The following is a 27,812-nucleotide window of genomic DNA, read 5'->3' as shown; positions in this document are numbered from 1 at the left end:
CCTTAGTACTTGAAAAATGATTGATTATTTAAATAATTGATGGGTTTTTTTTGTTGATTGACTAATCATTTATTGTTTCAGCTCTACATTACATTAATTTAGCAGCCGTCATCGTGCATAGCAACCGATAATTGGTAGGCACAGGATACTTGATTTGATATCTACAGCGTGAAGAATTCTCTAAATGTGATTCCAGCTGCTGTGCTGCATAATAAAGGTCTCTCTACGGTGACATGAAATCCAATTTGCTGTGTTCGCACTGGCTGAACTGATGTTCTTAGCCTGGGCTCTGGTTGTTTGCATGTAAATTGACTGAGAACAGGTCTGTTTGAAAGATCAGCGCTTTCTTTGTGCTTTGTGTATGCAACTGATCTTAGATGTGTGTACATTCAACAGTCAGGACTGCGTATAGTAAACCTGAGATATCAGCTGGTGGATTTGGACCACTGAGCTGTCTCTGTCATGTGAACCTGCTGTGTCAAGAGTTGAGAGCAGCACACACCAACAAATCTGTTAGCTGCCACAGTATCTTTCCACTGATAAATACTCTCCAGGCAGCAGTGTTAAGTAATGCACGGCTCTGCAGAGCATTGTCACACCCAGGCAGCTCTGATAGACACAAACAAACTTTTTCTCTCCCTCCCTACCATCCCCTCCCCTCCTCTCCAGTTGCTTTAGAGAAACAAGTAGGCCAAAAGTGGGAAGCCTTGTCTGCGTTTCAAGCACAACAAAGGGAACTCAGCAATTTGATCCTGCAGACTATCTGAGGTTTTTGCACTGCACAGGGTTGAGGGGGGGAGAGCTGCTCTTGAAAAACAGCCTCCCTGCCTCTGTTTGTCAGTGATTCCCAGGAAGGGTTTTTCTTCTGTGCCTGCTCATTATTTCTGCTCCGTTTCTGCGCTTATTCAGCAGCATTCGTGCAAGTCAGAGCTCTCCCTGCACATCCCTGGAGGATGAGAGGGATTTCCCAGCTAGCCTCCGCGAGTAGGAACATAAGGATTCTGTCGAACAGGGGGGAATCCGCCTCTTTAACTCCTGTTAACTTAGCTGTAAGCTATTTTTAAGGGCTAAGTCTCAGCTCTGAGAAAGAGAAACTCAAGCAGGGAAAGCATGTTTGATTTTTCAAGGCAGCATTTGGGTTTTGGTTTCCCTCCACTACCTCACCAAGGGAAGAGAGCTCAGTTGAATCGCTGCCATTTTCCCCTTGTTTGTATGTGTGTGCAGCTGGTGTTGTTAACGAAGGGTGGGCTCACTTTCCTCTCTCTTTATGTGCGTACAGTGGGAGAGCTTTTGGAAAAAACACAACTGTAGAATTTGGGTTTGATTCTCACAGACTGGGCAGAGTTTGTTTGTTTTTTTTCCCCTCTCAGGCACCTTTTAGCATTGCTATGTGTTCTATAAATGTGATAATAATGATGGGATAATGATATAAAAAGATAAACAAGTATTTATTTTTGTGGAGTTTCCTGAGATACAGAGGATTATTATTGATGAATAAATAATCTGCAGCAGTAATCGTGTATGTTAACTCGTGAACTACAGTGTTGATGCAGAGTCCTCCAGCGTTCTGTACTTAATGATGTTTTGTTTGGAATCATTGCTTAAATTGATTTTTCACTCTGTGTAGCTCAGTAAAGATAGGAATCTGCATAGCAAACATTTGCACAATAATGCTGTTAAGCGCCGTCAGATCTTCAACACACATCAGTCTTACTGTATATCATCGCAGGATTAAAAAGTCCACTTCCCGTCTTTGAACACTGACTGCAAGGTGATATTTTTTGTCTTTGCTGCCTTGCTTTATGCAGTTTAACACACGGGTCTCAGAAAAACAGCTACAAAGAGTAGGGGGCAATATTGAGTGCTTTGCTCCTGGACAGTTTCATGTTGGTTGTGGAGGGAGAATGACTACATCACTAAGTTTTCTACACCCAGATATTCCAGTCTACAGATTCCCCACCTCCACCATTCTTTAAAGATTAGAGCGTAATTACTGTTGCTACATTTGGGCTTCTCTGTGTCTGGATCTTCCCTGTCTGTTACTCAACCAAAGAGGAGAAGTTGCCGTTGTTGCACTTCCTCCCATCATGAAGCAATCCTCCAAAGTCACTGTTAGGCTTTACTGCAGGTCTTTGTCAGAGCTCAACCTGACACCTAGCAGGTGATTTGACCTAATAGTCTGTGTAATAAAGTCATATAACTTTCCAAGTATGGCCATTAACTATTTGTTTATGGACTTTGGTCACAGCAATTTGTCGGTGCTGTCCATATTTCTTGTTCCTGCAGTGATATAAAGTTCAGAAAACATGAATGTTCACTGAGTTTTGGCAATCAGAGCCTGGCAGCACACAAATTCACATCCCTCCTTATTGGTTGAATTGCTCTGAGAAGTGTTTCCTGCTGCGAGGTGTTGTGCATAGCAACTGAAAAAATCCTTGAATTGACATCAGCTTGTATCATGGTTCAAACCTGCACACAGTTTTGGGTCAATCACCACACCTATTAGAACGTGTTAGAATTTCTCATGACCTTGTCATCACATAGATATGTTATCAGTCAATTAATCAATTTGACCCTATTTCTATAGCACTTTTCATACAAACAGAAATGCAACACAAAGTGCTTTGCAGAAAATAAAAATACAATAAAACAATACAAGAAAGTGTAAATACCACAGTCCACCAGAGTTATGGAAGTGCTGCTTTCCACCACTATGGTTAACACAGTAGCTGCCTGTACCAATTTCAGCAACACCAAAACAGCTGAATGGCCATCATGCACTTGCACGAATGCGACCACTTGAAATTTTCACTCGTACACTCTCAAAAAAGGATGCAAACGCAACCAAAATGGTTGCAGTCTGGATCCCTGAGCATGCATGGCTAGCCCTTCAAATGACCAAAATAATAGTGGAAAAGTAAAGGAAGTGAAAATCTGAAAATAACCCAATGCTCATGGACTTAAAGGTGTATGTTGTATTACGTTGATAATATCACTTTTGATCATTTAAAAAAAAATTTTTTTTCACCAATATCGAGATATAGAATGTAATGGTTTAGGGAATTTGGGACTGGTGTGAACTGGCTTAAATTTGTATGCACAAGGCTTCACTGACCCGTTTAACTGTCAGTCAGCATAAGAGCACTTCCAAAATATCACACTGAATATTTTTAAGTATCTGAAATGGTTTGTTTTGTTATGCAGAGCACTTATTAGAGCACCGAATGTTTGCGAGTTGGACTGGTTTCTGTTATTTCTTTGTGCTCAGTCCTCTCAAAAACTCTTTTAATTCACATGCACATGTGTGATTTGCGTCACTGAAGTTGATCAAAGATGTTCACTGGACAAGTAAAACCTTAAAATCATAGCAAGGTTTCAGGAGAGCTGCACTGACAGGAGACATAGATGTGAAAAAACAACAGTAACTGCTGAAGAGTCACTGCATGTCTGCAGAACTGCGCAGATGGTGTATAATCAAGAACAGGAAATCAGTTGTGTTTTTCTTTTTCATCCCCAGCAAGATTTTCACACCAGTTCCCACGACTTCACAGATTACACTTTTCCTCTGCATGGACTTTGAGCTGTGGAAAGTTTGAGAAAGATGAACCGATGGCCACTTTCTGTTGTTGCCGATAAGGTTTACATTTCAGATGCCAACATATCATGGCTTTTCTATTTTTCACAGTTGTTTAGCTGTTGAAATTCCAGTTATCTTGCTGTTTAGACAGGTCCCTGTTACTCTTGCAGACAAAATTTATGTTTGGCAAAAATACTTCTGCAGCTTAGTTAACATGTGTAAATTTCTTGCTGAAATAATTATTCTTTAAAGTATGAAGCATCCAGAGACCAGTCTCCAGCTTATTGTGGCTTCATTCAGCCAGTCATGTGAATAACAGGTGTTCAGTCATCAGATTGTGCAGTTGTGTGTGCATGTCCATGTATTATATTACACTGTGGACAACAGCCCTCTAATCTCTTCTGTCTGCTTCTCTGGAAGAAACGGATCAAATCCTGATGTCTGTACCTTCTGTCTGCTTGGAGGTCTGAGTGACAGAGGTGGCAGCAACAATAGGGCGAGGCCAGACTGGGTGGGGGTTGGACATGCTATTAGCATGAGAAAGCCCTCTTCATCAGCTCTGTCCTCCTCTTCACATTGTCTGCTTCGTGTCTGTGGCTCAGTCGCAGGACAAGTCACTTCCTTAAAGAGAGAGTTTCTCAGCAAACACGTTTCACTGATCAGATTACTTCATGTCAGTTTTAAGTGATGTCTGGTGTTAGAATTGTTTGCTGGCTGGTTGTTCAACTTTTAAAATTTTCCCTTTGTTCAAATTTAGACATTTTAGAAAGAAAAATTGAAAACTATCTGTTAGTTTAAAATATTGTTGTCTATGCTTTTTGAACATCATCAGCTATATCAGCTTATTGCCGTAGCCTGTCCCACTAAACTCCCGTATTTTGGGCTTTAGCAAGTTGCACAATATAGTAAAAAATATATATCTTAACCAATGTTGTCAACATGCTAACAACTCAGGAATTATTTGTAGCCCAGGTTAGCACATAGACATTGTGGTGTATCAGTGACAGGAGCCACTTTCTTGCAGTAAACAGAGATGCAGAGACTTACAGGAACAGAATCAAGCTTTTTCTTTCTTACAGCTCACAAAAGCACGATTTGTAGAAGCACAATTTCTGACAAAAATCATTAATTTAGTGGGAATCCCTGGAATTGGTTGGTTCTGTCATGGAGGTGAAGAATATTTTTGCAGCGGTTTTGCACAGAGGTCAATCTTGGTTAGCTTTAATTACTAAATGAGCAAATAAGCTTATCTGTATTACTGCAGACAAATTAAGCAACAATCAATGGCAATCACTGCATGATCCATGAATAGTCACTGCCGTCACCGGCTACCACTGTTTGCCGGGACGCACAACTAGTTTTCTCAGTGCTTAGTGTTTGTAAAGCAGAACTAAAAAGTAGCAATGAGAGATTCAACCATGTTTTTGCTGTTTCATGTTGCAAATTTCCAGAATGGCCCAGAAACACTGATGCAGAAGCTTAACAAACTCTGAATCTTGCCATATCTTTCCACTTGGCTTCAGGCAGCACTTATTTGCCTGTTAAAAGTACAACAGTTTTGGGTCAGAGCGGGGTGATGTTTTTGTCACTGATACTTCCTGAGGGGAATTTGCTGATGCCTTTTTTCCTTTAGAGCTCCTCTGCAGCTGGCAGCACTGGATTCTGGATCCTGCATTTGCTCATCAAATAATAGGAGACACATTGTACGGCAAGAATTAAAGGAGACATAAAACTGAATTACTAAACTGCTTCCTGACAACTGTGCACTCTGGTCTTGGCAGGGCTCTCACTTTATTGTGGCCATTTTTTTTGGCCAAGGCAGTTGAAGCTTTTGCCAGATAGCTCCTCTGTGGTGAAAATCTTGCTGTAGAAATTTCAAAAATGAGACAGAATGTTTCTCTCTCTCTATCTCTCTCTCTCTCTCTCTCTCTCATTTTTCTCTCACCCGTCTCTCTCTCTCTCTCACCCCCTACTCCCTCGTTCTCTTCCTCCCTCTGTGGGTGTTTGGTACACTAAGTGCTTCATGATTGCTAGGGCCGTGAGGAGGCGCAGTCGGCGGAGGCGTTAACAGCCCTCAGCCAAGTGTCCTTGCTTCCCCAAGTGGTTTTTCTGGCAGCGTTTTGGTCGAGTGACAGCGGAGTCAGCGTTATCCAGTCAGATAGCAGCGTTCAATGACAATTCTGCATGGCAACATGGTGGCAGAATTTCCATAACAGCCCCTGTGTTGGTCATACATAGACTAATTTGTCACGCTAAAATGTCACGCGGGCTCGCCACATTTGGATTGCCTAAACAATGAAAGTGCTTATGTGTGCTCTTCAGAAATCAGACTGTACACAGTGTTTGTGTCATTACTTTTAACTGGGACTGTTTTTGCAGCAGGCTGTTAACTGTAAAATGTATGAACACTTACAAGTGAGAGAGAGTTCATGTTAGGGCTGAACAATTTGAGGAAAAGGTTGAACATCAGTTCAGCATTCACCAGGTGGAGGACATGGTGTATTTGTAAAAGTAGTGACATGACGATTTTATCCTAAGTTGCAGCCTTTGCAGTTTGCTGATTGTTTCAAATGGCTATTTTGATTGAAATCAATCTTTTGTTCAGCTCTAGTTCACATGTCTGGCTGTACCGTCTTTAAATTAAATGATGAAATGTTTCTCATTGGGATCCAAACTGTTGTGATCACATTGCAATCACGTTGTGTATACCCCAGAGGACGATATTTTATGACACTGCCTAGAGGCCTGGAGCCTATCCCAGCTGACTTAGGGTGAAGGCAGGGCACAACCTGGACAGGTCACGAGTCTATCACAGGGCTACACTTAGGGACAGACAACCAAGCACACTCACATTCACACCTACAGACAATTTAGAATCACCAATTAACCTCAACATGTTTTTGAACTGTGTGGGAGAAAGTCAGAGAACCCGGAGAGAACCCACGCTGCACGGGGAGAACATGGAGACTCCATGCAGAAAGATCCTCACCAGGACGCGAACCAGAGGCCCTCTTGCTGCAAGGCAGCGGTGGTAACCAATGAGCCACCTTGCAGCCCCCCAATATGTTATATAGCATAATATTAAGTATCAATCATAACTAATCAATCTTTATTCTTGTGCTAAAAATGTGCTTTTCAACAGTTTTTTTAACTAATCGTTAAATACTCATGGCAAACTACTTACTCTTACAGTACAGAGACAAAGATTTTATCATAACTTTAATGCTAAACGCTCTGTGCTGCCTTCTAAAGGTGCACAGCTGAGTGTTTGAGACGTACAGTATTCTACTTGGATGTTTGTCAGGTGTGTTAATGTGCTGAGCTGTGGTTCTTGTCAGTGTGTCGCTGACGCGCAGAGCTGTGCTGCTTGGCTATAATTTACACACTGTTGTTAAGTTGATTATGGCAGCTTGGTGAAGGCAGGTGGGTTTTTATTTTTCTGCGCTGGAGGCATTATGTTTTCGTGTTCTGTATCAGTCCATCCCATTCTTGTTATCATGACAAATCAGGAATGCCTTGAGGGAATTTTTTTAAATTTAGCACAAAAGCTCACTCACAAATGGCACGATTAGAATTTGATGGTCAAAGGTCAATGTTCCTGTGACCTCATGTCCGGCCCCTTTGTGTGAGCAACATAAATCATGAATGCCTGGAGTGAATTTCATTACATCTGGCACAAATGTCTATTTGGCCATAACTGAAGATTTCATTCTGTCATGATGGCAAAATTTCACACAAGTGTTTCATCGGACAAGTGATGACAAGAGTAATGACATTGTAGATTCAAAAGGTTAAAGGTCAAGTGACTGGTTGGCGGAGGCATTCAAATGCTAGGCTGTTAATCAAGTTTAAACTCTGCAGAAATGCATTAATACTCTTTTTCTTTAAAAATGTTTTAATGCAGGTGCAGTTTCACTCAACTCACTTCTCTCTTTGTACATTAGAGACGTGTTTAAGTGTTAAAAGAGGACCAAGGGGATGAGATGTACGATTTCGATGTGGGTGTACGTCTGAAACGCCTCTTTTGGTTGACCTAATGCTGCACTGATTTGGATCCGAGTACACGGTGGCGTCTTTATTCAGCTTTCATTGCTATTTCTGTTTCCAGGCAGCGTTGGCCATGATTCATGCGCCAGTTATTAATTAAAACTGTTTATGATCAACAGTTTAAATCCCGCCCACTCATTTTGGCTCAGATGTCTGTGTTTACCACATTGAAACTGATACATATAGAGCCTAAAATCTATTTTTTTAAACTACTGTTGAATATTAGTGAACCCTCTGGGATCACTTAGCAACTGAACGTTCTCGCAGCTGATTGATTACTTTATTTCTGTTACACATCTGAATTGTGTATTGTTCTATTGTTCTATATGTTTTACATGTTATTGTTCTCATATTTTTTAGTAAAGTTCTGTGTAAGCTTTTAAGTTTGAAAGTTTATACAGTTGAAAGGATTGCTGGTCATGATATCATCATTTGGGAAACATTTTAAAAATTTTTTTGACTTTCTTGCTAAAAGTTAAACGACCGAATATATACCTCTCTCATATTGGTATTGTGACGATACGCCAAACATCCAGCTAGCTTAGCTTTGCTATTGGTAATAGTGGAAAACAGCTGGACTGGCTATGTTCAAGAGTCACAAAATCCACCTACTGACACCTCTCTTCTTTTCCTGTTTGGTTTGAATTAGACAAATGAGATATAGCTTGCCAATTATTAAGTTTTGGTGGCCATTCATATGCTATTATTGTCTCCAGGCTAAATGCGACATTGACACTCTCTTCTCCTCTGGTTAACAGCGGTCAGTTTGCTGTGGTCAGAAGATGCCGGCACAGGAACACAGGTGTGGAGTACGCCGCCAAATTCATCAAGAAGCGGCGCAGCAAGTCGAGTCGGCGAGGGGTGACGAGGGAGGACATAGAGCGCGAGGTGAACATCCTGAAGGAGATCCAGCACCCGAACATCATCACGCTGCACGAAGTCTTTGAAAACAAGGCCGAGGTCATCCTGATCCTGGAACTGTGAGTGGATTTGACTTATTGGGAATATATAAGCTCACTTGCATTGGAATAGTTTCTGAAAGAGGCAATAATTTTCAGACGGTGTTTACAAATGCTAGTCACCCGTATTCAAGGTAAATTGCTCATAAACTGTGACTGTAGCCAAAACCTGTTAGGTGTTCTGTAGCACAAGGCCACCGTTTTCTTTACTAAGCACCGGTTAGACCAGTTTTACCAGCCTGCATGCAACTCCAAACACTGTAAGATCAGTTGTGTTTGTATTAGTATCCAGCTGACACACTTACTCACAGCAAATAGGCCTACAAGCAGAATACAACACACCTCAATTACTAGGTCACCTTACTGCCAGCAGTAATGAATGTATTGTTCAAAGCTGCAATTGCCTGACAGCATTCCTGACCAACGACTACATAAGATCGAGGAAGGAATAACAAATACAAAACCTGTCCAGGCCCACAGCGCAGCGCGTGTGTGATTAATAAGTCTGTAACTTGTCTCCAGCTCAGTATGGTACATTGGCAGACCAGGTTACAGTGGCTACAAATAATAACTTATCAATTTATCTTGTATATTTTTATATCTCACATTTTTAAGGTTGACAACATTGAATTCCACTCGCTTTGCACATACCAGGGCAAACCTTTCTTCTTTAACATTGTCAAACTTTTTTTAAAACAATGCTTTAGACAACACAGAAATTAGATAATGAATCAGAAGTAATTATGTGCTGGCCAGATTGCTGTATAGTGTAGAAATAGTGAACTGTAATCAGATATTACAGGCTTTCAGTAATACAAATATGGAACTTGCCATTTTAGACTTCTCAAATGTTGGTACAAGAGCTCTAATGTTTCTTCATTCCTGAAACACAAAATGAGACATAAACATGAACCCTTGGTACTCCTGATTGGACTCATCCACCACTTTATGGGCTGTTAAATTACAATTTTCAACAGTAAAAACATAAAAAAACACCAAGGTAATGTTCTATGTAATGTCACTATCAGTTAAAAAAAAAAAAACATTCAGGGATATAAATATGCTGCTTAGGTGCACAGTGATGCTTGGGTTTATATTTATATTGTATAGTGTAAATGTTTCCCCCTTATTCCATTTCCACTCCATATTTTTCATACTTTCATTCTAAAGGGTCAATATCTTGTGAAAATTGACCTCAAAAGATTCTGTCATACGACTTCAGATACATCAGTCCACCTCCATACTACGTCAGGTTTGCACAGTATGTTTTTGTCAAGTTACGTGGCACTGGATGGCTTGTGAACCTTGAGGGAGAATTCTGGTTTATTTCAAGCCGGCATATTTCTCATTAATGTGAGTATTGTGGCTCTGCACTCTTCACCTCCATTGTAGAGAGATCAATTAACCTGAGCTCCCTGCAGCTTTCCAAAGAAAGCTCGAAAGCTGATTTTTTTACAAGAATGAATGAAAAATGTTGAAACATTTATTTTCAGCCTCACTAAAAGTAAACACAGACAGTAGCTGCCTGTAACAGACTGTATTAGCTTTTACTGACTGTATTCAATCTGGCTGCTACTTATCTTTTCTTCTCCAGGATGGCAGTGTTTATCCAGTCAGCAGTTTCTTCAGTTGCAGGTCCATCACTGATATTACTCTCGTCCATGAAGACGTGAAATTTTCCCAGTCGGCAACAGTTTGCCTCCTCATTCAGCAGCAGAGCCATGAACACAGGGTACACTGTTTTTTTAGGACACCCTGTTGTCTTTCTGCTTCCATCTCCACACTGAAAGTCAGCTTCATACATGTAAACAAACCGGTGCGCTCTGGTAAAAATAGCAGTAATAAGGACGGTTAGCAAGTATCCTTGGATGGAGATCCAGAATGCAGTTGGAAAAATGTCCGTTCCAGGCAGCTCATTTCTGTGTTTGATAAGTGTTTTTATTTCTCTGAACCTTTACAATGGAGGCGAATAGTACAAATCTAGCATTGGCCACAGAGCTACAAAAGCAATATGAATGGGAAACACATCAGGTAAAGTAAACAGAAATTCTTCTTAAGGAGCAGACAAAGAGGTTGGGTCACTGACGTACACTGTTGACTGTCACTGTACATTATCCATACAAGTCCCCAAGAGTATCACATGTACACCTTCAAATCAAATCATCAGCGTTTCTGAACCTTGTAGAAGCAGCATTTAACTACATGGTTATCAGTGCTCATAGCAGCAGGGTAGTTTTTGGTGGACTTGTCTCTGTTAATGGTTCTTCTTATGAGAGGTTGGAGTTTGAAACTGGGGTGTTGAGGCTCAAACATCTCATTTGTCAGTGAAGTCGCTCAGCCAGTCAGCCTGAACCCTCCAACCATTATGGAGGCCGGACCATTATCTCTCACTCTGTTCCAGATGGCATCCGTCCTGTGTGTTGTTTTGCTCCATGTAACACCCCCACAGCACATATTGCATCTCACACGTTCAGGCTTTGCTCTCTCTGATTATATTGCTCATTTCCACGCTGCATTGTTTAACTGTGTCAAGTTTAATTTCAATACATAATCATGTCTAATTAACCTCTTGCAGGACCTCCTTCTTTGTCACACTCCCTGGGCTGGTTTGTGACGGGAGAAATCAGGTCTTAAAGTACTTCATACGTTCTGTCTTCTTAGCTTGGTTTTAGCCTTTTATCTGGCACTGGGATACTTTAGAAAAACAGGGTTAGTCCATCATTTCAAATACTTTAATTACCCTAAAAGCATGACTCGTGCTCCACTCTCTGCAGCATGATAATTCATTTTCCTGGCATGGATGATTTGGCATATCGGTTCCCAAACTTATTTATCTCAAGCGCTCCCAGAAAGATGGACTTGGAGCTCCTGACAGCGATGAGATGTTTGTCATTGTTATGTCAGTCAGGCTGTGTTTGTGTGGGTACACTTCTATATGGTGCCAAGACACCACACAGTAGCTTTAGCTTCCTGGATTTGGTTGTTTGATTGTATAATTATCTAAATTGTCACAGCAGCTGTAATTCTCCTCTCCTCAGGTAAACAATAAATGGATATGATAGATGCTGCGTTGTAATTTGCTCGACATAATACGGCTGCTGTGTTGCAATGCAGTTTTTCTGCAGTGTGTTTTTTGTGTTGACGTGTAATGGAGCTGCTAATTTCTACTCATCAGTAATCAAAACTGAAAATATGAATCCGTGACTTAAAATCAGGGTTTAGGGAGTGATTCTATCAGTTAGATGAAGCAGGGAGGCGATGACTCAGTTTTAATGCCAAGCTTGTACCATTAGTTCTGTATAGCTGCTGCCAGTTCTCAAAAAAGAAGACAGTGTTGAGACGTTCATTAACTTTTTTTTCTGCCTTATGTAATAGAATTGATTGACAGCAGTGACGGGGTCTTACTCTACAATTTACAAAGTGCCAAACTGTAGACGAATTTGTCGTTTTTATTCGGTACAATTCATCTACTGGAGGAGGTTTTTCAGATCGTAGCAGTTAAGCCTCTGAACCCCCGGCAGCTTTAGGGTGTTTTTTGCTCCTGTCACGTTTTTACTCACCGTGGGTTCAGTTTTTACTGCAGTATAAAGTTCTGCACCTAAATGGAAACAGCACAACCATGACTAGATGGAGAGAACTCAAGTCTGTCTTTTAGACAATATGACTCAGTCATAATGGCAGATGTCATAAAAAAATTTAAAATAAAGTTTAATTTCTTTCTATTTTCTGTGTAAGTTTAGGGTACAATTAACCTGAAAAGTCAACTGTTTGTTATAACTGGCTTATGCGTTCTGCTGAGGAGGGCAAAATGTTTAGTTTTTACAGGATCTGGTGCAAAAGGTCTATTTTTGATTTTTAATTTTTGACTAAAACATGCAGAATAAAGCAACTTGGATGAAATATTACTATGTTAAGCTTATAGATGCCTTTTTTTCCTGACGAAGCAGCACTTCAATGCCTTCTACCTTCCTATTAATTGTGACATTGTGACTTTTTGTCTCATTTTCTGTTGTCTAAGAATGCTCTTTTATAAAGTCTAATTGTTATTGCACAGCGTTGAGGAACAGTCACTTTGCATTTCATTGCACATACTGTATGAGCATGTGACAAATAAAAGCTCTTGAATCTTGAATCATCACACATAATGTGTTAATAGACAGTTGGAAAGTTGAATATCTGCAGATTTTTACTGTGACAGTTTCTGTCTCTAAGAAAATGTTTAATTTTAGCAGTTTTTTAAAAAGCTTTTTCAAAACTTGGGGGTTTTGGGGTTCTCAGGGAATGATCTGGATTATGTGTAATATCAAAAAAAGTGAACCAGGTGTAACTTTACCTCAAGTGAACTGTTCCTGGTCCTACAGGCACAATGGTTGCTCAGTGGGGTGACATAATGCTGTGTTTTTTGCAGTGTTTATTCAGCCCTTGGCAGTAAAACATGAAGTTACATTTGTCTGCTAAAAATATTTGGCTTCATGTTGTTCCCTTTTGTCCTCCACATCCTCTCCTCCTCGTGCTGCTCTCTGGGTAAACAGGGCCATGACAGCTGCTGTCCTTTGACCTTAAACACGGACCAACTTGTACAAAAAGAGACAGAGGTGACGTGTTCGGTCAGAAACCTTCTTTCCTGTTTGTGAATGTGTGTTTACACCCTGTCAAGCACTGAAGCAGATGATGAAATAAAGAGCGATATGGAGGAGGAGGGGGTGGAGGTCCCAGCTGTGCAGCTGCTGGTGTTTCCTCCTTGCATGGGTGGAGTTCTGTGTGTTCGGAGGTTTCTGTTCCTGCAAAACAATTTGTGAAGACATTAAGCAAAGGCAATTTTTGTACAGTAACATTAATAGAAGAAATGAAAGTTGCAGGTTATATAACACAAGGCAATAAAACAGCATCAGTGGTTGAATAAGTGTAAAATGATAACTTTAAATTCTATTTTTTTTTTTTTTTCGCAGTTTAAAGTGACTTGAGAGTCAGTTTAAATCCTCACCTGCTGTTAACTGTAAGACAAACATGCATTTGTATGTATGTTAGGCTGAGTAAACACTGGATAAGCATGGCTGTAATTACAGTTATCTGCATCGTTTTTCCTCGTTCTTCTGCTTTCTCCGCTACACTTCCCCTCGCCGCAGGCTTTCACTTACATTACCAGTGAAAAGAATAAATCCCGTGCTCTCTTCATTTCCCATCTCCCTCGTCCTTTCTTTTCCCCTTCAGATCCTCACATCTCTCATCGCTGCTCCTTATCACTAAGAGCTTCTATAATTACTCCTGAATCATCACATTGTTGTTTCATTAAGTGATCGTCAGTTCTGATGTGAAATGGATCCAATCGGACCTTTACAGGTTTGGTTAGATAAAACAGAGAGTCGTGTCTTGGTAGTGATTAGAAAGCAGTTTTATGGGCGTTTATAAAAGTAGTACATTTTGATATTAAAAGAACTTTAAAATAAACAAGGCTGAGTTGAATTTTAGCCTCTTTTAGTTGACTGAGCTCAAAGTATTCAGAATGGTCTTTAGTCCCAATATTTAATGTATTTTGTGATATAATGATGTTGATCATGATAAAATATGTTGAATTTCATTTGATAAATATCATGGGTTTTATTGTTTTGGCTGTTCAGTGTATTTCATTGTGTCTTTACTCACATTCTCATTCTTTCTGCTTTTTCAGACGACATAATGTTTCAGTGACTTACCGTGCTGCTTTTAATGAAGGGTTTCCATAGTTTAAACATGTTACAAAGCAGTTTGTTGTGGTTAAAATGCACTCTGGATGTGTAAATTGGTCAGGCTCTAATGTACCAGGATGATTAGATTAGACCAGCTCAGTTCGGTTAATCAGGGATTTGTAGCTGGCTCTTATCACAGAGATTTCACTTTTTAATTCTCTCTCTCTCTCTGTCCAGCGTGGCCGGCGGTGAGCTCTTCGACTTCTTGGCAGAGAAGGAGTCACTGAGCGAGGAGGAGGCCACTCAGTTCCTCAAGCAGATCCTGGATGGAGTCTTCTACCTGCACTCCAAACAGATTGCTCACTTCGACCTCAAGGTACTGCCACAACCAAAGACTGTAAAAATCACCACCTGATTCCTTCTGCTGATTATGTATTCCAAGCAAAGAGTACTGAAACTTTTTGAGCTCTTGCCCTTTTCATCAGCGTCACTGATACACAATAATATATAAATAAAAGCTGTGTTGGTATATGATATACCCCATAGTATAGAGGTCAACAAAGAATAAACAGGGGTAAAAGACACAAAAGAGCAAAAGCTTAAAATACATAGATAATCCATATGAAATGTCCAAAAATAGTGTTATTTATATGCTTTCTGTGATATCAAATTGGTCATTCCCCTGGCCTTATTCCCCCATTTCCTTTCTCTCTAGTGCCACTGTCAGATAAAGGCAAACAAATGTCCCAAAATAATGACAATAAAGAAAAGAAAGAAAGATCCACTCCTCTGGTGGTTATGAGAGTCTCATAGAAACACTTTAGACACAGAAGATGATGGCAGTCACTCCCTAAAGGTCACTTTGTGTTAGTACAACACTGTCGAATCGATGCTGTCTTCGAAAAGATTCCTCAATTGGATGCACAGCAAACAAACCCCCAAAATTTGTCTTCCCTATCCGAGGTCACAGTAAACTGTTGACACCACTGTTGTAGGTCATGTCCATTTTCCTAAGTGCCAGCTCAGTGGAGGACAGATTTAAGAGAAATGTGTGACTATATAGAATTACACATCAGATAACCCTCGTTTTGTCCTCTCGTTCTATCTCACTTTTTCATTTTATCATGTTTTTTTTTCGCTAATTCATGTGAAGCTAATTACCATGACTAATCTGTTCTCTGGAGTCTCTCCTTTTTATTATGGAGTGTCAGTACTTTAAGCTCCCGAGGGAGAAGCTGTAAAGGTCATAGTGTACTCACAGCAGAACAACATGTTTACATTATACAGCACGTTATGCCACCTCTGTTTGTTTGGTGTATTTCTGAACCCTTGTTGTTATTGTTCTTTATTTGAATCTCAGTCAATATCATTGATCAGTTGTCCACTTACAGCTGCATATGTGGCGCCTTTTGACAAAACAGCCCAGACCGACTCCTCCACTTACAGAGCAATCCTAAGAAATCATACATTAGAGTTAAGGACAGTTGACCTGCAGAAAATAATGAGCTGTGTGTCCAGCATGGACACTTGTGATCAATGCTGGAGCTTTTAGTGACCACTACGGCCTCCGCTTTGGATTTCAGCTTCTGTTAGTCACTGTCGAGCAGCGGCTCAGATTATACTTTAAATGACTTTCTTCAATAACGCTGTATTCCATTCTTAATTTTGCATTTTTGCATTCTTGTCAGCTCTTTTTTCTTTGTGTTTGAGACCATGTAAAAGACATTTTGTCAATTTTAACTCCTTTATATGACTTTCTATTTGGATATTGAGCAGTAGCAGAGAATCAGGGTCAAAATTAGCAGCATTTCAAAAGTCAGTTGTGAGAAAACTGTTTCTTTTTTTGTGTCAAATCAATTCCTAGAGGGAGTAACATTGCCAGTCAATGCACTCCTTATACTCAGGAGCCTAATATATTGGGCAGGGAAAACTAATGATGTCTGAGTCATCACCACTCATCTCATATGCAATTTGTAAATGAACTAATGGACTGAAGTGATTTACAGTCAGCTGTTCTTTTAATGGAAAATACTTGAAATGACTGAGCTTGTAAAAATCCCCAAACTTTGATGCTTCCACTGTATTGTTGTTTATTAATTCTACAATTAATGTTGTAATCTTTGTGATTTTCATCATGTCACAGAGAGATTCGTGGAGAAACATGTTTTTGTCGTCCGGCTTCGTTAAAATTCTCATTTTGCTCATTATTTAAGGTTCTCAAATTATGCAGATGGAGAACTAGAACAGCTTGTAACCTACATTTGATGTCGTCGTCCTTCATTCCAGCATAAACATACGCATTTTAATGTTTGTAGAGCAGAGAACAAAAACCAACGAGCCGAGCTAGAGTTTGTACTTTCTCATTGGCTCCAGTTGCTGCTGCTGCCCACAGCCAATCTGTTCTTCCCAGACTAAATCCTCAAGTTAGGCTCATAATCAAGCTGGTCTGAAGGGAAGATGGACCCATCTAAAAGAGGCATTGTGTCCTTAGGAATGTCCGGCTTCTGTCATTTAGCTTTGCTCAAAGCACATCTTTGCCGTTCTTTCCTTTCTCCCGCTTCCTCGAGAGGTTTTCACTCGTGTTTTGCATGGGATTTCCATGCCTGATGAGCCTCCTTCCTGCCAGACTGTTCCTGGTTTTGTGTCCGACTCTGCTGCTGCTGCCTTGTTTACTCTTAGTTTGTGTCCAGCACTGATCATTTATGGGAAAGGATGGGTGTCTTTTACTGGTGCTGCTTATCAATCCGGTACTTCAACAGCACTCTTATTATAGAATACTTTTTTTTTTTTTACATTTTTGCCTTTATCAGATTCATAAGAAGAGAAAGAGGAATGTAAGGGCATGAGCCAGCTGGGATTTGAACTAGACTCACTGCTCATGCTAATGTGGTATGTACCCTGACCACTGAGCTATCAGGTTGCCCCTTCTGTGGAAAAAAGAAAAATTAATAGAATAAACATTGCTTTACTTTGTCTTTTGTTTTTTTGTTTTTTTTAATCCTTTCTTTCACTTGACTTTTAATATAAGCCTGAGTGTAGGAGTTTACTGTGCAGTATTAATCGTTCTACTTATGTTTACTTTACCTTCTGAGCACTTCTTCTACCTCTGCAAACACCAGGATTCAATAAGAGAAAGGGTGACGACAAAGCAAAACAGAGTTTGCATGCAACCCCAAATCAGGCGCATATCATTACTTTGAGCCCCCTCATCTCCTCTGTCCTCCGCCCTGCTGCCTGTAACCCAGAAATCAATCTTGGCGCAGCATCATGAAGGAAGCCTCAATTCCGATAATGCATCTCAAGGACAGAGGATCAAGGAGGCTTGCTTGAGGAGCTCTGAGCGAGGATGCACAGGTGTATCCTCGATTAAGTCTTTCCACACCCGTGACATAAAAGAGGTGAAACACGCAGCTGGAATATAAAAGCCTTGTCAGGAGGAAGACTGACAGATGTGTGTGTAGTAGAGTAGTATATGACGCTCTTTATTTGTGCTGTACTCTTTCGTGTGTTATGCCACTTTTATGCTTCATGGCACGCGTGTGTGGTAAATAAAAAAAGGAAAGCAGATGACATTCATACACGCTTGTCCCATCATGCCACATTGTGAATTAAATTAAAAGTAAATATTTACCGTCAGTTGTCATGAACCCTGTTACGTTCATCACACACGGATGATAAAGTACAGCTGTGCTACTCCAAAAAAAAAAAAAAAAACAATGGACAGATGATGCAGCTGTGCCACAAGTTAACTGACGATGCTTTGAACAATAGTTTCAAACTGAGAAAGTCTCATTTTCCTTGTGTCCCTTCCTCGCCTCCTCCACCCACATCTCTGGTGGGAGGGAGAGGAGATGAAAGAAATGGAGAATGTAAAGAAGAGGAGTTAGTCTGCCCTGCTCCGACCACCTAAACGTGAAACTATGAATTTCTGATAGAAAGCACAGATGACACTCTGACCATTTTGGATTAAATTTAAGAACACATCCATTGCTATACAGTCAGCTAGCTAAGGGCTACTTTTAGTCCTTAACCCATGTTTGTGTGATTGATTTAACTCCATGCATGGGCTCTAGGCTGTTAGAATAGCTACATAACAATGAGAGATGAACTAGAAGCTTGGCAGTTGAAAGTTGAACATTTCTCCGTCTGTATGAACTTCCTAGAGATGTTTCCACCAATTGATTGTGTTTCTGGTCTTATATGCTTTCTGCATCTCACTGGGTTGAGCCTCCAGTCTTTATTAATTTACCCAAGGGCCTGTTTGACACCAGGTTTCAGACACATTCTTAACATTTCTGTGTGAGCATTGTTACCCCAGCCCATTAAAATCACGGTGCACAGGTGGCTACGTGTCGTTAACAGGCTTTTAGGAAATGATCAATAAAGAGTTTGGTCTCGATTTTTACTCTGTCCTCTCAGTGTCCAGTTTCTCATCCTTTAACGTGTCCTTTTTCTTTCTTTCTGTCTTTCCATGTAGCCGGAGAACATCATGCTGCTGAACCGCTCAGTGCCTCACCCGCGCATCAAGCTCATTGACTTTGGACTGGCCCACAAGATAGATTTTGGCAATGATTTTAAAAACATTTTCGGAACGCCAGAGTTTGTAGGTCAGTATCGCCACATTTGTGTGAACATTTTTTTTAAACTTTATTTTTGTGTGTGTGTGTTTTCCCTATTGATGTTCTTTTTTTGGCGTTCTGATGAAGTTGCACAAATATGCTTTCTCTCCTTTTTCTGCTTTACACACACAGTCAGTGCACCACCCAGATTTACTGGCGTTATCCCAGGGGTTGCATATTGTGAGAACATTTGCCAACTGTACCATAGGGACTAAGTGAGAGAGACCTGATAATAGACCAGGGATTATCAGAACTGCCCCTTCTTGCCAACACACACACATAGATACATCGCTGCCATCTGCCCTCATCTAGCCTATTGCTTGGGGCAGTCGCCAATCCTCCCAGTCTCCCCCCGTGTGAAGCCAGTGCCGACTACCAGCATCATCCAGGCCGAGGCCAGAGCTAGTTGCCAGATCTGCAGGATGTCAGCTGTCAAATTCTGTAAATAACAATCACCTACCAGAAAGCTGAGAGTTGGGTAGCAACAGGTAGAAAAAGGACAATTATTAGCAATTTCTAAATATATTGAATTTGCTGTTGGGAGAGTTGAAGGAGGCTTGTGTAGAAAGGACAGCTGCATGCTGGTGTTGTAAAAGCAGCAGGAAGTTAGTTATTGTAGTCCAACAGACAGATTTGGTCCGTTTACCAGCGCAGTCAGCTTTTACAGGCAAGGCTGTGACGCACAGTTCACAGAGGAAATGAAGGTACTTTGGATCTCTTTACACCTAATAGCTGCAATTTCTGTCCAAACCACACTCTTTCTCTGAGTCACAACTCAGTCAAATCTAAACACGAAGACATAATACACATTTTTTCATAGTGTTACATTAACCCCCCAAGGAAATCTTGTTCGCCCCGAATAACCATCTAAAAATCTGCTTAGAAAAAGACTTTTTCAATAATGTTCTTCAGTATTGAAGTAATCTGGTTATAGTTGGATGTGCATCTGTTGGTAAGATGCTGAACTATCAGTCTGACAAGGAGGAATGTTCTGCTGAAATCAGTGAATAGTGCTGCCATGAAGGGCTGTACGTGGTCTGCAGCAGTGTTTAGGTAGGTGGTACATGTCAAAGTAACAACCATGTGAATACCGGGTTTCCCAGCAGAGCATCACACTGTCTGAGCATCCTGCTGCAATCTCTTTCTGAGATAAAAGAGCCAATACCTTTCATTGCCCCATGGTGCAGTCCTGATGTTCTCATGCTAGTTGTAGGTGCTTTCGGCAGCAGACAGCATTCAGCTTGTGCATTCTGACCAGTCTGCAGCTACATAAGCAGGAAGCTACAATGCACTGTGTGTTCTGACGCCTTTCTGTCGTAGCCAGCATTAAGGCTTTCAGCAGTTTGTGCTACAGTAGCTCTCCACACAGGCCAGTCTTCACTCACCTTACACACCAGTGACTTTTGGATACGCATGGTCCTGTCACCAATTTACCACTGCTCTGACTCAGTCATCGTCACAGTTTGTCAAAGCCACTCACATCCTCACGCTGCCCATTTTTTCTTCAACTTTAAGAACTGAATGTTCACCTGCTACCTAATGTCTTCCCCCCGTGACAGGAGCCATTGTGGCAAGATAATTAATGTGGTTCACTTCACCTCCCAGTGGTTTTAATGTTATGGCTGACATTAACTTGATGTTTAATGTCACAGTCTGAATCCTGTCTTTCACTACCATCTACCTTGTTTTGTTTAAATTTGCTTAGGAATGAATATACTGTTTCACCTTTCATTATTCACACATCTGAGGAAATGTGATAAGAGAAAAGAAGAGGAGCAATAATCACAACTCTTGTAGGCGTGATAAAAAACACAAAACAGTGGCTTGTAAAATGACACCTCTAAAGAAACAACAAAAAATCTGTTATCCCAGCTTAAAGTGATAAAACGCTCAAATAACAGCAACAGCAGACTATAAAGGAACTGCAACATAAAAATACAGAACTGAGTTAGTATGGGGAAGGAAAGGAACAGGCCAAAGTTAGTGCGTGAATGTGATTTGCATGTTGACCTGAAAAGTAATAATCTTGTTTTGTTTTGTGGGTTTGATTTCCAGCTCCAGAAGTAGTCAACTATGAACCTTTGGGCCTGGAGGCAGACATGTGGTGAGTAAACAAACAATCCGCTTCACAATGAGCATTATGGACATATGCTGTTTGAAATCGCTCTTATTTATGGAGAACATCTGCTGTTAAGAAAAGTTATGTTTTGCATGATGTACTCAAGTCAAATTGCACAACTGCTTCAAGATTGGATCTCTCGATGTTAAAAATCTCTCTTCCCTTTGTCCCTGCTTCTATCCAGGAGTGTTGGTGTGATAACCTACATCCTGTAAGTATCTGAAATCCCACCAGTGATGGCGGCTAATGGTGTGAAACATGTATTAATTGGAAATGCGCATCACTGCAGGGTTTTTACGCATCCCTCATCTTTGTGTTTGGATTTTCGTACAATCCCCGAGGCGTCATCATTCACTCAACGTGACTGTCAGTCAGGATGTTTGTCGAGACGTAAAGAGGTTAATGGCTGCTCTTTGACCTCTTTGTTGTTGAACTCGCCGGGCCAAACGGCAGTCACTGTGCTGTTTGTCATGAATAATGTAAAGGCCTGCAGCAGAAACCATGGAGCATATTAAAACTGCCTTTTGGGTGCATTCGAGTGAGACGAATATCTCAGTCGCTCTGTGAACGTTTCAATTCATTCCAAGAGATTGTACTTTGATTGGCGTTTTATTAAATATCCAATATCAGTGAGTCATTGTTGACCACATTACAGAGCCTCCTTCCTGAGAACAATTACACCAAACAGCAAAACCGACAATTATGTTTTAGCTTTTCTCATATTTTTTTCACAAATAGTTTTTCTGTAATTGCCATTCCTAGCTGCCGTTATTGCCTCAAATCTTTTATCTTTTCGCTTAGGGACCAATTTAGGGCTTCATTTTCTATTTTCTATTAAGGACTTTGTTATCTAGTTCTCTACTTTATTCTGCTTTCCTTACTTTAATTTGCAGGAAGAGTTGCTGTCATCCTCTCGCTCAGAAAACAGTGCTGTCGAACCCCTTAGGGTGGCTACAACGCTTCCTTTCAATGCACCAACAGTCACACATGCTTTTATGTGTCATTCCAGTTCTCTGCTGCCTGAAAAGTTTGTAGTACAGTGTTTAATATACTATAAGACTTGCTTTTTTATTTTATTTTATTCATATTTTACCAATTTACCCTGAAAAATACCCAATTTTTTTCACGCAAGAGTTTCTAATTTTCACATGGGTTTAATACCTCTCTACACCCACAAGTTGTTTTATTTCTTCCTACATAAAGGTAGGTTACAACTGTTTACAAGGGTTGAAACTAACAATTGTTTCTAGCATTTTTTAAATCAGAATTTACTTAAAATATTTGCTGACTAATTTAATAGTTGAAAAATATTCCATTAATTATTTTAGCTCTGCAGTTTACAGTATCTAAAGTCCTCTTGCAGTGTTTGCAGCTCGTAAAAAGCTTTCTCTAACTGAGGATAAAGAGAAAACTACAGATGATGAAATGTGAATGAGCTGCTGCCCATCACACTAACTTCAAAACACACAAGATTAAATCATAAAGCACTTAAGCTTACAAATGGGATTTTTGAAATCCAGACTGAGCCTGGATTTTGGCATATTTATTTTTAAATCTGATTTTAACCTGTTTTTTTTTTTTTTTTTTTTTTTTTTTTTTTTTTTTTTTTTTTTTATTGTAAATGAGTGACAAGAAATTCTGTGATTTTATTTAAATAAAATCTCAAACAAGGAGTTCTAAAAGAGTTTTGGCTGCTAGAAGCCAGTCTGCTGTAACTAACTGAGTCTGGACTTTGTTGATCTGGTAATTCTCGTTTGATCTCGTCAGCGTGTTTCTCTCTTAATGAGGGGCCCTTAAATCTCAGAAAAGACGTCCTGGTTAGATTTTGGATTTAATAAATCACAATTTGTAGACACAGCTCACTGTTTGATGTAATCTTTATTAGCCGCACTCCTTTAGAGGAAGTTGTACTAAAGTCTCAAAATAAATAAATTATGTGATTTTTATTTTTTAATTCAGTTAAGCAATTGATGTTTAGAGCAACCAACACTGTCCCCTTCAGCCGAGGGCTTTCATTAAAGCAGTGAGTGTTTCTGAAGCAGCCGTTTGCAGACTTGTCAGCACAGTTTAATTCAGCGGCAACAGAAAAGTTCATGCCCTCGACGACCCGTAGACCAACTGCTGATGGCTCTTCTTGATGCTCTCCTCCTCTCTGTGTACGAAACCTTTCTGAGCTTGTGCACCGTTATCCTTCACTTACACAAAGCCAAATGCAAAATGTGTTCCCAAAACTGCACATTTGATGTATACGCCCACACAAACGTGTACAGTGCAGCGGCAAAGTAAAGGTGAATACCAACCTAAAAGTGTTATCTGATCATTACATAATAACGATCTGCAAACGCCACATGCTTCATGTTAGAGAAATAACATGTAGGAGTTTTGAACATGATGCGTTGTTTTGTCTCCACGTTACACAACGCACAAATGTGTCCATGCTCACATGCATGCTGCACACATACACACACACGCGATCTTTGTTCATGCTGTCCACCCACACAGCTGTCACAGCTCAGCCTGGCAAGGTAGAAAATAGATTGTTCGCTGCCTATTATCACAGCAGAGCAACCGTGAGGTGCACTGCCTGTTCATCTCTTACTGTTAAATGCAATGTGAGGAGAAAAAAATGGCTGGGAATAATTCAAGAGGCAATTTGTTTTTACTTTAAGGAGCATCTTCTCACTTTTAATTGGAGTGTTTTGCACAAGTAATGACCCAGTTGCCACAAAATAATAAAAGTTCCATTAGGCTGAAAGATTTGCCTTAGCTTCAGATAATGGCTTAAGTAAATGTGGTGAATCAGCTTGTACTGCTAGAGCTCTAATTTGGGTTTTAGGTTGTTAAGTTGGGTTTATTTCAGCATAAAATTGCACGTGGTGTCTCTTTTAAGTCCCATTTGTGAAGCATTTTTGGGAAAATAGTGTCTAAAATGTTGCCAAAGAACCCTGACTGAACACTTTCCTGCTGGTTTTACTGCCTGCTCTTGTGAAAAACTGACTTAATTACTTGTGTGTTGTGAGCAGCTGCACCTTATACAGTCGATAAATTCATACATTTCCACTCAACTTGAGCTTGACCTGCACCACCTCCTTGTCTCTCCCAGCTGGCATGTTAATTAGCGGCTGGTGCTGACGAGCTTTAGCAGGGAGGGCCACGGTTCTGTCTTGGAATGATGTTTGGTTTAACTGCCTGAGCTCCAGGAGACTGGAGTCCTCATCAGCATGCATGACCGCCCAGCCCTGTTTGTGCTCTACTGTGTCTTGGCTTGTCCATTAAAAACGAGCTTTTGTTTTGTGCTGTTGTGCACTTCATCCCTTCACTGCATTGGCTCATTTTTTTTATGAGTGCTTGGAGTAGAGAGGTGTGAAAGTGCATTAAAATTCCTGCAATCACACTGAGAGCAGACCAGCTGGCTTTCCTGCGATAGCATTTGACTTAACACACACCAAATACTTCAAATTGATAGCGAAGCCTGGCAAACGAGTCACCATTAGTTGCTACGCTGCTCTGTAATCACATTCCCTCGTCAAAGAGTAGTGAAGGTCTTCGTTTCGGTTTCGAGGGCCAAAGCTAATCAGTAGACGGTGAATTAGTGTTTGGACAGAAATCCAAGGAATTCCTTTTCCTTTGATTACAAGACCCATTGGGGGAAAGTTAGATGATGAGGAAGCAAGACGTTCTTGAGCTCGTTGAAGCTTTAAAGCAGAGCTGATCATGTAATCAAAAAGAATTCCTCTCTAGGTTTGGGGAAGAGCTGAACAATTTTGATACACAATTGTGATACTGCAATTTGATTTGTGATGCAGGTCTTTAATGGCGCCTTACCAAACGACATACCATCAAAAGTGTGACTGGCACACATTTTGGCAAACCACTGACAGTTTAAACCCACACTGTACAACCATACAGTAGGCTGTGTTTTATCTGCAGTGCTTAATTGTTCAGCCAAAGTCTGAGATGTTTTTGTTTTGTTTTACTGTAATGTCTTTGTTGACTCATTGCTAAACAAATGTATTATTTACCTCTTTCCCGTCTCTCAGTCTAAGCGGTGCATCTCCTTTCCTGGGCGACAACAAGCAGGAGACGCTGGCCAACGTGTCAGCTGTGGACTACACGTTTGACGAGGAGTTCTTCAGCAACACCAGCGTCCTGGCCAAAGACTTCATAGCGAGGCTCCTTGTTAAAGATCCAAAGTACGTGTGATCCGTCTTTCAAAAATATTTTAATAGTGTGGCTAAAGGTCTTAAAAAGTCTGCTTCAGGTAGAGAGAAATTCAAACTGTCCTTTATTATGTCGTTCAAGGTTTGTTCTACACAGAAAAACTTTTGACATCCTCCAAAGGGTCTTTGGTCAGCACCAAACGAGAATCACTTGTGGCAAATTTATAACAAGAACCGAGAAAAACGTTGCATATTTACATTTGTCTTCATTTGGTTTTATTCAGACAAGCATAGTAAACATTTAGTCAAATCAAATGGTCCAAAATAACAGCAAAATGCACTGAATTCCATCAAATAAGCTACCATGCACTCCCCACCTTTACTGTAAGCAGGCCAATCATTCTAACTGTCATGTCGTCACCCCTCGGGCTGATTTTGAAATAGGAAAAACCCTGTTCATGTATGAAAGCACAGCAGCATCACAGCTGGATTATTCATTAGTCTCTTAATGATTTTTTTAAATACTGAAAAGCTGACAGGAAAATTGAGTAAGTGCTTTATGCAGATATTCCAGCTTTGACTGCCATGTCACTGCTGGCTCATGGTGCCTCAAAGTGTTCAGACACTGACTCTCCCTCGTTATTCAGTCGCTCTAGCAACAACTGAAAGGCTGCAGCTGCACTTGAACACATTAGAAACTCTTTTTCTCGCTCGTAATTACTCCTGTACCTTCAGAACAATGGAGTGAGAGCGAGGGGGCTAACAGAGGTGAATAATTGTAGGTGTGGAGATAATTTCATTTGGATAGGCTACGGTAAGAATAGAGACAGTACAGGGCGGGCACGGGTGACTTTAAACAGACAGTGGAAGAAAGAGTGACTTTACAAACTCCACCTAATGGGGCTTTTAGAAATCCCCGACCGAGTGCATCGAAATGGAACGGCTTTTAATTGATCTGTATCACGAGCAGACACGGATCCACTCAGCTGGCAGCAAGATTAATGAAGATTACCTCAAAGAAGAGAGACACATATTACTCCGTGATAATGTTCACCGTGACACTGGAGAAAAAAAGGCACCAGCGTAGTCTTTGTTCTATGTAATACGGTTCATTTCCTCAGCTGAAATGTGAAAAACACTGCAAAGCACAGTCAGCCCTTACGCTGGCTCTTACCTCAGGCAGTGGAGTGAACATTTGTGGGTTATCTCTGACTCAGGTTTGCACGTGAACACAGAGTAACCTTAGTTAGAAACAGGGACGTGGTGGTAAACAGACAGACAGGAGGAAGCAGTCTGTTGACCAGATCGCATCAGTTTCCCTAATGTTAGCTTTTGTTGGACAAACTGAAACTTTGTCAGAACAATGTCTTGTTTTCATCGTTAATTAACTGCAGTTGTAATAAGGGATGTTGCAGTGAGAAATAGGGGAAGTGGTGTCTGCACCTTCAGCCACACCAGTTTCCTTAAGCCTTGGTTTTAATGAATGCTAACTAAATACAGCTTATTGATTTCCCAAGTCCTACTCTGTTAATAATGTTAGTTTATTATAATTCTTTCGCCAATGGAGTGCTTATGTTCTGAAACATTTCCTCTAAATTATTGTCTATCTTGGGAAGAAGAACACATATTGATCTTTGTTTTTTTTCTGTTTACTCAAGTGTTCCCAATAGGTTTCTGCGGTGCCTCATCTGAGATGTTGATAATAGCAGAAGTATATGAAGTTTCAAAAAGGAAATAAGATATTTTAGATTAACAAAGGTCAATATAGAAAAATTGAGAATGGCTGTATCTATCAAAGATCCAGACCAACGTTTTACGTCAGTACTGGTGCACCTAACTATCATTTAGCTGTACCAACACATAATGTAGGTGCACCAGAATTTTTCACCACACCTTTTCACATGGAAATATACATCATAAGCGTTACCCATACATATTGGTGTTTTCTTAACACGATATGTCAGTGATTGTAACCAAGAATAAAGGTGCAGATAAAGATTGGTGTTACAGATACCACAGTGATGATTAAATACCATCCAGGTCACCATTTGCTTTTTGTTTTTGCTGAAGTTTATGTCACCCACTGACTGTATATAAAGACAGGCAAACCCTCTGTGATGACACCCATAGCTTTCCTGAAGAGCGGTTTTGAAGCTCAGTGTGGTGGCTCTGGTCAGCACCATCTTGGCAGTGCCTGACTGACACCCAGCTAATCTGAATATGAGCAAAAAGAACAACCATGCAAACATCTCTGGACCATGGACTGTCCTATGACAGCACTCATCTGTCACTGAAAGCAGCCTCGGCTGTAATTATGCAGAACTTTAAGCTCTAATACAATTTAATCAGTGAGTTATGTATACATTCACTGCCTGTACAGTTGCCACGAATGGGAAAATTATCTATACAGACCAAAACCATTTGTTGTTCCAGACTGTAAAATTGTATATTTCTTCTGTACAGTTTAGCATTTTTGTGTTAAGGTCTAATGGGATAGACACCTTTCTGCCTCAAGTGGCCTTTCAAGGATCTGCAGTTTTTGGCATTTCAGTGTCGGTTTCATTTTTCAGCCCCAAAGGTGGAGGACGAGGTCTCAAATGGCTTTTATGATTCTTAAAGCTTTGGTAAAGATTATAATTAGGGGTGGGCGACACTGTGAAATTAG

At 40.4% G+C, this 27,812-nt stretch overlaps 1 protein-coding gene across 2 annotated transcripts in view; it reads left to right on the top strand.

The window, feature by feature from the left end:
- dapk1 (death-associated protein kinase 1) overlaps positions 1-27,812 on the top strand; it is a 94,103-nt gene that overhangs the window by 27,026 nt on the left and 39,265 nt on the right. For both annotated transcript variants that reach the window (XM_008276411.1, XM_008276413.1), the window contains exons 3-8: positions 8,383-8,604; positions 14,487-14,625; positions 18,727-18,856; positions 20,924-20,972; positions 21,172-21,198; positions 25,028-25,180. In XM_008276411.1, the coding sequence (XP_008274633.1) occupies positions 8,383-8,604; positions 14,487-14,625; positions 18,727-18,856; positions 20,924-20,972; positions 21,172-21,198; positions 25,028-25,180 (720 nt within the window). The remainder of the gene's footprint in view (positions 1-8,382; positions 8,605-14,486; positions 14,626-18,726; positions 18,857-20,923; positions 20,973-21,171; positions 21,199-25,027; positions 25,181-27,812) is intronic.

The sequence above is a fragment of the Stegastes partitus genome, unplaced genomic scaffold (assembly GCF_000690725.1).
Source record: "Stegastes partitus isolate 25-593 unplaced genomic scaffold, Stegastes_partitus-1.0.2 Scaffold71, whole genome shotgun sequence".
Taxonomy (NCBI): Eukaryota; Metazoa; Chordata; class Actinopteri; family Pomacentridae; genus Stegastes; species Stegastes partitus.
Note: the sequence above shows the minus strand (reverse complement) of the source record. Positions and strands in the feature narration are given on the sequence as shown.